This window comes from Moschus berezovskii, chromosome 17 (assembly GCF_049115385.1).
Source record: "Moschus berezovskii isolate FMDL1 chromosome 17, NW_MosBer_1.0, whole genome shotgun sequence".
Lineage (NCBI taxonomy): Eukaryota > Metazoa > Chordata > Mammalia > Artiodactyla > Moschidae > Moschus > Moschus berezovskii.
In genome coordinates this window covers 50,265,025-50,275,842 of record NC_142476.1, presented here as the reverse complement: position 1 = coordinate 50,275,842, position 10,818 = coordinate 50,265,025, and the positions used below count along the sequence as shown (strand labels likewise).

At 52.9% G+C, this 10,818-nt stretch overlaps 1 protein-coding gene across 3 annotated transcripts in view; it reads right to left on the bottom strand.

The window, feature by feature from the left end:
• Nucleotides 1–10,818, bottom strand: part of CLCN6 (Cl-/H+ antiporter 6) — a 34,249-nt gene that overhangs the window by 4,398 nt on the left and 19,033 nt on the right. For 2 of the 3 annotated variants that reach the window (XM_055419585.2, XM_088845443.1), the window contains exons 13-22: nt 10,193–10,319; nt 7,485–7,611; nt 7,058–7,211; nt 6,530–6,689; nt 6,334–6,440; nt 5,164–5,350; nt 4,068–4,225; nt 3,795–3,951; nt 2,075–2,182; nt 1,806–1,931 (exon numbers count right to left, since the gene is read on the bottom strand). In XM_055419585.2, coding sequence (XP_055275560.2) covers nt 1,806–1,931; nt 2,075–2,182; nt 3,795–3,951; nt 4,068–4,225; nt 5,164–5,350; nt 6,334–6,440; nt 6,530–6,689; nt 7,058–7,211; nt 7,485–7,611; nt 10,193–10,319 — 1,411 coding nt within the window. Of the gene's footprint in view, nt 1–1,805; nt 1,932–2,074; nt 2,183–3,794; nt 3,952–4,067; nt 4,226–5,163; nt 5,351–6,333; nt 6,441–6,529; nt 6,690–7,057; nt 7,212–7,484; nt 7,612–10,192; nt 10,320–10,818 lie in introns of those variants that run through there. The other variant, XR_008685098.2, reaches the window with a different exon arrangement.

Below are 10,818 nucleotides of genomic sequence, written 5' to 3'. Positions count from 1 at the left end.
TCTCTGAATTCTGCGAGCAGGGGGTCATAGGAACCTCTTGTTTATAGGCAGTCGGTTAAGAGCACAGGTGACAACCTAGACTTTCGACTGAGAACTGAGGTGGGGAGGGGGGTACGGTGAACAGTCTTGTGGGGCTGAGCCCTGAACCCGAGGGACACGACACCATCCCCAGGTACAGTGTCAGGACTGAACTGAGTTGAGGACGCCCAGCTGGTGTCCAGGGAACTGCTTTGTGTAGGGAACTCACCCTCCTCCCCAATCCAAAGAAGCTCAGCAGGAGAGTCCAGAAAACCAGGGGGTTCCCACAGTCACTGCAGTGACTCACGTCTCACTGGGGTGGGTGTCCCAGAACTGTCAGCACAGCTGTGTTCCAGGGAACACGATTCCACCTCCAGCCACTAAACATACTTGTAAGGGCATGCGTGCTATCGGGGTCCTGCTGGGTAGCCCTCATTTTGAAGAAGCGTCATTTCCTGCAAGGCAGCTGGAGGCACTGACTGAAAGCCTCAGAAAGGTGACCATTACAGTGATTGGAAAAAAAAAAAATCTGCCTGCAATGCTGGAGACGCAGGGCAGGAGACCTGAGTTTGAACCCCAGGTCGGGAAGACCCCCTGGAGAAGGAAATGGCAATCCACTCCAGTATTCTTGCCTGGGAAATCCCATGGACAGAGGAGCCTGGCAGGCTACAGTCCATGGGGTCACAAACAGTTGGACACGACTGAGTGAATAACACACTCAGGTTTTCACTTTCACAGTGAAATTTAACTAAATATCCCACCACAGAGAACTGAGCAAGTGACCAGGCAGCTGCGAAACAGAATGTTCGTGCCATTAAAACGTCTTAAAGAAATACTTTTTGCCATGGAAAGTCATTTCCCATAGATTCATTGAAAAACTAAGATATTAAACAGTACAGGCAGTGGTAACATTTTCACCGAAATCTGACATATAAAGTCTCTTACTCCTAGAGGCAAAGGGAAAAACAAGAGACACTTTAAAAAGTTAACGTGGCTGCCTCTATAGAGATAAGGGCTTGCCACGTCTTTTTTTTAATTTATAGTTTCCCACTTTTCTACAATCAAATACCAATGTTGCTGTAGTAAGAAAAAAAAAATTCTAAGAAGAAAAAAATGGAAAAATCTGTAATAATAATTAGGTAGTTGATCTTTTAACACTCTCTTGAGTAGTTTGCCTGAATTTCTCTCATTTAGTGTTACAAATTCCCGTAAAAGGTAGGGAACTGACCCCCTTCCCATAAGAAGGTACCACCAAGTCCAACGAGAAGAGAAAGATTTTAGGATACAGAAAGGTTTGTTGTTTAGTTGCTAAGCTGTGTCCGACTCTTTTTGTGAGTCCATGGGCTGTAGCCTGCCAGGCTCCTCTGTCCATGGAATTCTCCAGGCAAGAATACTGGAGCGGGTTGCCATTTCCTTCTCCTGGGGATCTGTCAGACTCAGGGACTGAACTCGCGTTGCCTGCATTGGCAGACGGATCCTTCCCTGAGCCCCCAGGGAAGCTACAGGCCTAAGCTTTCCTGTTCCACAGAAAGGAAGACCAGTGCGACACTGGCTCCACCTGCCAGCCACACAGGAGACAGCATGTAGGAAACACCCAGGAGGCCAAAGGGGAAGGTTTCCGAAGCTGCTTCTCTCCCGCCCACCCCTCCGCCCCTCATTTCTGCTGGGGGAGCACAGAGTAGGCTGAGTTTGAGGGTCACCCCTGTGGGTGCTTCTGCTGCTCCTCCTACAGCACTGAGCATAGAGGCTCCTCTCCAGGAGACACAGCCTCACAGGTTCCGACTCACCTCGCCCACCGCGTTCACCACTGGCAGATGCCGCAGGCCCATCGTCCTGAACAGGTTGAATACTTGGGAGACGTGGGTGTTGGGCGAAACAGTGAAGGGTGCGGGATTCATGTATGGGGTGACATCCTGCAGAGGAGACAACATGGTGATCTGCAGCCAGTCCTGCCCGCCCAGGATGTGACGCTGGCCAGGGAGACAAGGAGCAGGCCATGCAGGATGGGCCCTCAGCCTCCTCACCCAGCCCCGGCCCCCAGGGAAGCCCTGCTCACCACAATCATGCGCGGGTTCAGCAGGGTCAGGTCCAGGTCGTGGATGTCGGGGTACCTCGGGTAATCCTCGGCCATCTCGGCGTAGGAGAGGCGTGGCTGGCTGGCACTCTGCAATCCCAACCCAGACACTGTCCTCGCACCGGATGTGGTCACAGGCGGGGCCATGTTTAGGGGACCCTCCCTCAGTGTCTTGAGAGCCAGGCGGGCAGCACAGGGCCAGGACAGGTGCTCTGGAGTGAGACCTCCTGCTCCAAAGCCATTTCTCGGCCAATTCCCTAGCTGTGTCCCCTGGGCTGGTCTCCTAACTTCTCTGAATGTCCCTTTCATTTGTAGAACAGATGTGAGCTATTCTAGAGTTTCAATGAGAAGAGTGATAACAGTAGCTGTAGCTGGGGTGACTTGGGTCCCCTAAAAGATTTGTCTGCATTCTAATGCCTATAACCTGTGAACATGGCCTTCTTGGAAAAGAGGCCTTTGCGGATGTAGTCAAGGTAAGATGAGGCCACATGGAAGAGGGTGGGCCTGGGTTTGGGGCCCCAAACCCAGGGACTGGTGTCCTGCTAAAAGAGGAGAGGACACAGAGGGAGGGCCGGGCAACAAAGAGGCAGACACGAGTGATGTGTCTCCAGCCAGGGCAGGCCGAGGGCACCCACCACAAACAAAAGCGGCAAGAATCCTCTCCTGGAGCCTTTAGAGGAAGCACAGCCCGGCCGACCGAGCATTCTGTCCCAGGGCCTTGAAAACTGAGCAAGGACACACTGCTGTTGTTGGAAGCATCTGAAGCAGGTGGAGTCTGAGGGCCCGCCTCTGGGATTTTGCCCAGTTTGAGGCGACTGGAAACAGCAGCCCCAGGAGTCAGCCCAGAAAAGTCACAAGGGAGCTTTGCCACTATTCCTGCATTCTGAGTCTTCTGGACTTTCCCTCAGCTCTCAAGGCCGCTGACCGTCACAGGGCACCTGAGGCCACCACCATCAGCTCTCAGGACAGTCACCACTCCTCTCCAGCCTTCCTGCCCTTTGCTCCCCTCGGCCCACAGTCTTTGCTGTCCACCACTGACCCCCAGGGCTTCCTTAGGCCAGCACTGGTGGCTTCTGTCTGCAGGCGAGGCCCTGTGTAGTCTGGCCTGCTTCATTCCTCCAACTCTCGTTCCTTGGGCCATTCCAGTGAGGCTGGGCCTCCAACAGGCCATACCCCCAAGCCCGAGCCACTCCATCTGTGGCCCTTCCTGTCCTGCCCACGTGAGCTGCTATTCTGCAGGCCAGTCAGACCACAGGTGACCTCAGGCTGGCTGCCCATGGGCAAGACCCAAAGGAAAAGTAGTTTGGGAACTAGGTCTCTGTGTGAGTTTCTCAGGCTCCATTTGAAGGGGTGAAGTGTGTTGCAGGTAACTATATGGACCACTTTGAACACACAAAAACCAAAGGAAAAAAAGACTACCGGGGAATGTAGTTCAAGAACAAAGGTGTTTCTTGGATAACACATGTAACAAAGTGCATACGTGGCAGAAATTAAAGTGGAGAAATTATATTAAAAGGCTACCGGCCAGGACACTTAGCAACAGGTGCAGGAACTAAGGTGCGAGGCCCTGGAGGGACTCTGAGCCCTGCTCAGCGACAGGGCATGGGGATTGCACGCACTGCTCAACAGCAGGTGTGGGGACTGGGTTCCGAGCGCCCTCATACCTTCCAGAGGCCTGGTGTGGACAAGAAGGGAGACTCACCGACTGGCTTTCAGAGTAACAGACTCCTCGGACGAGCAGGGTGACGAGCTGTGAGCGCAGGATCAGGCCGTGGAAGGTCAGTGGGCGGAAACGTTCCTCCATGGTCCAGTCTTCGCTCGGGGACTGGTCAGGGTATAGGTTGGGGTAGGGGGTGTATCTGTTATACAAAAACCAGACGCTGCCTAGGACACCCTCAGCAGGACCGCATCCCATCCATGGCCCCGAACCCCGTCTGCACTCCCAGGGACGGCCCCAGGTGAGGGGCCCCCTCACCTCCGCTCCAGCATCTGCTGCAGGAGATCCTCCTTCTCGCCTGGCTCCTCAGAGGTCACGTGCTCATCGCACATGTTGCGCAGCTCGCTGGATGGGTAGGACTTCATGGACTGGCTTCGCCGGCGCTGCTCGCCAGCGCGGGTGAGGATGCTGGACTTCTGAGAATGGGAAGGGGCAGTGATGACGGACGGCTACTCAAGGGCAAGCTAGCATCCACTCAGGGGAGGAGGTGGGTGACCCTGAGGGTCAAAAGGCACAGGCCCACGCCAGAAAGGCAAGAAACCTGCATGGTGGCTCAGAGACTTGTGATTCAAGGAGCCTCTCAGAGCCCAAGGTCTCTGCCGGCCCCACGGCCCGACTCCTTTGATGTGGGGACAGCAAGGCAGTGCTCCCACGTCATATCTCTGCAGGCCTGTCAACTGATGTGCTCCCAACCTCCAAAGCCAAGGGTGGGCACGCGGCCCAAGTGAAGCAGCGGAACCCTCCCTTAATGCTGATGCCTCCTGGTACCCACAGAGGAGCCGCCAGCCACCTGCTCACGCAGGGTGCACCGCGCCTGGTTCCTCAGTTTCCTTGTCTGTCCCACAGCTTCCTACGGACTTGTTTCTTAAGTAGGTCAAAGCCCACTGTTGGCAATTCAGAACCCTCTCTGGGAAAACCTACACTGAACGCTCACCACTGCTGATTAAAACCGGGCTTCCCTGGTGGCTCAGACGGTAAAGAATCTGCCTGCAATGCGGGAGAGCCGGGTTCGATCCCTCCGTCAGGAAGATCCCCTGGAGAAGGGAACGGCTACCCACTCCAGTATTCTTGCCTGGAAAATTCCATGGACTGAGGAGCCTGGTGGACTGATTAAAACCACCACTCATCCGCACGCTTGCTGGAGTGGGAATGAACACACATCCTGATGGCCTAACAAGTCCTTACTCACTGTCCAGTCCTAACTCACTGTCACGTACGACGACAAGGGTGCTGACTTTCACAAGAGCCAACCAGGGCCACCCTGTCTACAGGGTGCGACAGGCGTGGGGTCAGTGTGAGGGTCAGGGAGCCACTTGTCCATGGTCCAGCCCTCCCCCGGGGCCACTTTCTCTACCTTGAACCTGATGTTGTTGCTGATGAGCTGGTTGCCCTTCATGAACTCCCTCTCGTTGCCCCGGTTCTCTGTGACCACTGGGAAGGCGTGGTGCACGGTGGTGCGCAGGATGCTCACCAGGGACTGGATGCGGGTGTGTGGGTAGACGTAGGTCAGATTGGGCTCCATGATGTCGCTGGCTCGCAGTCTGGGGGAAGGAGAGAAGTGGTCCAGGCTCACGAGGGAGCCCGTGGCACCAGGAGCAGCTGTGACATGGCTGTGCTCCCTTTCCATACTGCCTGGACCACCAGGGTCCCTCTTCTGAACCACCTCCAGCCGATCCTTGAACACACGTGTTCCTTGGTACTCCTATCCCCTTCATATGCACTGTTCCCCGTACCTGGAATATGTTCTTCCCTGCCTTGTCAGGTGGGTGGGCCAAGACCCTCATCTCAATATAAACACCCCCTCACCATGAACCCCATCCGCTTGCCCAAGGTTTCAGCCATCCCTCCTCAGCACCCCATGGCACATGCCATGTATCACCATTGAACTGCTAATGACACGGGAATTAAAATGAAAATCTTTGGGTGTCCCTTTAGACCAGGGATGGCAACTATCACCCACAGGTCCAATCTGGTCACGCTCAATTACATGTCGTCCACGGGTGCTTCTGCACTAAAATGGTAGAGCTGGATGATTGTGATAGAGACCACATGGCCTGTGATGTTGGAAATATTGACTGGCTTGTCCTTTCTGGAAGCTGGATGACTCCTATGGGACAGACTTTAAGCACCTCGCGTGATTCCAGACATGAGAGGCCTGATGGATTAGCTTGTATTTATGCCCAGAGGAGTCACCACTGATAGACAACTCTTCACTGGGCACACATGAGGCAGCTTGCTGTCACTCACAAGGATCGGACGCTTAAACATTCAATCATAACACTTCCTGTTTCACCAGAATGCCACAGCAGCTGAATAGTCCATGAAGCCACTGTGCCCATCCCAGCCTCCAGCCCACAGGGCCACTCCACTCTCCTGAAAACACTTGGGGACAGATGTGCTTGCTACTGTTACTTACCTTCTTCCAACCCAAAAATCTGTACTACTACCCCCTAATACAAAAGTTCCTGGGCCCTAGACTTCATAAATTCTGGAACTAGGACACAAAGAGAAATCCTGGCCTTACTTGTCCATTTCCACCTCTGTCTCCCATTCTAGCAGCGGCACGCCTCGCAGGCCCACGTGGATGTCATAAATGCCTTTATTGAAAAAGTCCCCTGTCCATTTGGCCACCTGAAATACAAAGCAAAGGCTTGAAAATAGGCTGCTGTGGGGGGAACTGGGCCCTAAATCTGAACGAGGCCTAGAAGGGGCGTGCTCACCATCAGGGTGATCATAATGGGAAGGCCGTAAGTGATCTCGTTGGTAGACTCAATCAGGATGACCGTGAGACTGATGGTCATGCGGACGACCCCACCCAAGAAAGCCGCAGCACCAATCAGGGCAAAGGTCCCGGAGTAGATATGGCCCAGTCCAATGTAGCTGGTGAAGAAAGAGACCAAGAACACGGCTCAGAATCATACAGTGTGTGGGGGGTGAGGGTAATTTAATCGCTAAGACATGTCAGACTATTTAGATCCTACAGACTATGGCCCACCAGGCGCCTCTGTCCATGGGATTTCCCAGGCAAGAATACTGGAGTGGGTTGCCATTTCCTTCTCCAGGGGATCTTCCCGACCTAGGGATCAAACCCAGGTCTCCTGCATTGCAGGTGGATTCTCTATTGCTGAGACTCTGGGAAAGCCTGTGGGGTTGGGTGGGAAGCAGTATGATTACCACACATGTCCATATGTGAGCGCGCGCGCGCACACACACACACACACACACACACACGCACATGCACAGAGTACCTTTTGAGGACATTGGCGACTAAACGTCCAAAAGCAGCTCCACACAGCAGAGAAGGCACGAAAAGGCCACTCGGAACAGAAATGCCGTAAGTCCAACACGCAAGTGAGAAATAGAGGACAAAGAACAAGGCCAAAGTGACGGGGCTAAATGTACCTGCGAAGCAAGAGCAGACTGACCTGAGTCCCACTAAGACGCTTACCAAGGCCTCCCAGACTACCCGGCTCCCACCAGGTCCTACTGTATCCTGTCCGGTCCACCTCCAGCGCTGGAGGCAGAAACCCTATCTTTGTCTGGGGTGATGTCACCAACGAAAAGCCCTGTTCTTGCTCAAAATTAGGGGTAAGCCCAGCTGTGTCTGAGGGCAAACAGAAGGGGTGGGTGAATAATCATTTGTTCCTGCCCCAAAGCCCAGCCCCTGAGACTCACTATCCTGGTGGAAAAGCTGAAGGATGGCAGACTCCTGGGGATTGAAGAAGAGGGTGGCCATGTCATTGTAGGTCTCGTTGGGACAAAAAAACGTCTTGATACTTGAATTCACATCTTCTGATGTGACCTGAGAAGCAAGAATCAAAAAGTCAAACACAGGTCCCTGACCAGGGCACTTGAGATTTCAAGTGGGACATCTCCAGCGAGGTTGCAGCAAACCTGGCATGCAAGCTTTACTCATAATAAAACAGGTAGCAAAAACAGATTGAGATCCAAGAGAGCCAACTGTGATACTGTATTCCTCACATCTTGAGAAAGAATCAGGATGACGGCCCTTACTCATGCACATTTGCAACAAAAATATAACTACACCCATGATTCACTATGGGTCTGGCTCAGTGCTACTTCTGTCAGAGGCACTGGGGGAAGCCTGGCCCCCAGGGACCACAGACCATGGAGGATGAGGTAGAGGCCTGACAAGAGGCCCAGAGTGGTCAGGTGTCTGCAGAGGAGAGTCCAGGGAATTGCTGACCTAAGCCCAGCTTTGTTCCAAGTGGAAAAAGCCTTTGCCCAGAGTTTGCTGCAGAATAAACCTGTGTATATGAGGCCTAATGCAGATACCTTGCTCCTGGTTGCCCATCCCTCACCTGACTGAACAAAACCCAAGCTGGGAAAAGACGGGATTTCTTCACATCCCAGCCCCCCTACCCCCTTCATCATCTTGTGGGCAGATGAGAGCCTGGCACTGCTAGACTCATCAGAGGGGTGTTTGTTTTCTGGTTGCTGGTATTCGGCAGCACAGGGGGTGAACCTCACACCTGTCCCTGGGCAAACAACTAAAGGGCATTACTGCAAAGCTAGCTGAGGAGATGGACTGTTCCTGGATTCCATGCCATCAGTGACACTGTAAAGATGCCCTCACGTGGACACTGTAACGAGATCAGGCCACGGGTTAGTATAATCCTACGAGGTGGGCCTGGCTGGGCAACACAGCCAGATAAAGGCTGCTGCAGGAAACAGGGGAGCGCCCCCTATGGGCAGAACCTGGCAGGGAGGAGCAGGCAACCGGCATGTGTGCGCACAGCTGTCGAGGGTGGACAAGCTGAGGAAACAGCTTAATAACCAATAGCGCAGTGTTTCCCCGGCCTGGGTCTGGAGGAACCCAGCGCTGAAGGCGCTCTGGAAAGAGTCCTGTGGTCAAGCGCATAGAGGAGCATCACTGCACTTGCCGGAAATAGTGTATCTGCGACGAGCAGGGAACAGTTTCCATGATCCTCTTGTGACCTTGGGAAAGGTACTCCATTTTGTGAAGCTTCCGTTTCCTCATCTATAACATGGGAATGACACCTATCTCAGGCTACCTGTTACTAGCTGATTAGTCTTGAGCAAGACCTCAGTTTGCCTCAGTTTTCTCATCTGTCAAGTGGGGACAATACTAGCCAGAGTGGCCATGGTAAAAACTAAGCGAGGTCATGTACGTACAGTGCTTAGTGGAGCACCTGGCACACAAAAACACGCCGAACATTCTAACACTTACTGGAATTTTAAAGGCCCTCAGAAGTCCTGTGTTCAAGAAACCTACTTAGCCCTGGTTATCTCATCTGACCACAGAATCTGTTTCTGTTTGTTTGCTCTTGAATCATGTGTGTAAATGCTCCTTAGAACACACTCTGGAAAGTATCGGCCTGGTAAGGAGGTGGTCTTGGGGAATAACCAGTAACAGGAATCAACAGATTTTTCCTGTGAAGAGCCAGAGAGTAAATATTTTAGGCTTTTCAAGCCACATACAATCTCTAGTGCATGTTCTTCTGGCTTTCTTTTCCCAACTCTCAGAACTGTAAAAACCAGTTTTAGCTCAGGGGCTACACAATAACAAGCAGTTGCAAAGGACTCGATGTGGTCCATGGACCACAGTTTGCTGACCTCTGATCGAGTACATTCTAGCCACTTAGTGTTCCTGGGGACACGGAAGATGCAGCCGTTCTAGACAAAGCCCAGAGGGGCTCAGAGGGACTCAAGTAGCTCCCCAGGGGCCATTGAGACATGTACTGAGAGAATCTCGAGCCTCCACCCTAGGGTCCACTCTCAGACCCAACACACACTGTAAACTAAGCTCCAATGTCTACCTTACTGACTCTGCTCTTTTGGGGGAAAGCTTCTAGAAAATATCACTCACTCCTAAGAAAGGAAAGAGAAAAATGCAAAGAGGAAGTGTGCCAAGAAATGACCTAAACCCATTCAAACCAGAAGATGCAGGAAGAGCCAGGACCACTGTGCGCCCTGAGGGAGGTGCTCCTTTCTCAAGTGTGCCTCTCCCAGCCCGACAGGCAGGCTGTCGGGCACCATTCTGGGGTGAGGGTTAGAAAAGTGAACTGAGGCTCAGAGGAGAAGCAGTCAACGTCCTAAGCATCTGTTTCCGATCAGTCTTGTTCAACAGAGTGGGGGTTGGGGGGAGAGAGGAGTTCCCTCTATGATGACCAGGACTGTTCACACAAGTGAAAAAGAGCCAGTCTGGTGAATATCCTCTAGTAGGTAAAATGACAGCTATGAACCCCAGTCCCCACTCCCATCCCCCACCCAGCAATTTGACTCAGGTGTGGAACAGTGAACCAACACATCTACTGGCTCTAAACAGAGGCACGTCATACATTCTGGATGCTTTGTCTTTGTGGATGTAGGACAAGGGCAGTAGGTACACAGGAGGCTACCTGGAGTGGGATAGAGTCATTCCCAACTTGAGCAGCAGAAGTCATCTGGCGGCATTCTCCCAACACCATGGAGGCCACAAACACCACCATGGTGGTCACCAGGGACACCAAGAGGCTCTCCAAGACTCTAGGAGGCAAAACACAGCTGTTAGCGTGGATAAAAAGCTACCTGGTCTTGGGAACTCAAAACTGCCTACCCTCAACCCTCCCTGCCCCCAGAGCACGCACAGCTGCCCCTGGGGAGTCAGCATACGTGCAGAATCTATCAGCGGCTTGCTGTGTTCCAGCAATCTCTATGTACAAATCTGTACAGGTGATTAGTGGCGAGGCTACTGCGGCCACATCATCTCTCTCCAAGGAATGAATGGCCTCCCACTTTAACTCCCAGGGTGAGAGTCTCACGACAGCACACCCCTCGGCGGGGCCGATACTGACTCTGCCATGTGTCCCCGTGGCCAAGTCCAGAGAGGCCAGGAGCCAGAGTGGCTCTGATATAAGTTAAGCTCAGCCGCAGTCTCTTGGTCTGTCTGATAAACACATTTATGTTCTCAGTCTTAGATGTGACCTGGAAGCTGGTGTGGGAAGTGGGATCTATTCCTCAGGAGAGATGGCCCGGCCCACTTGGG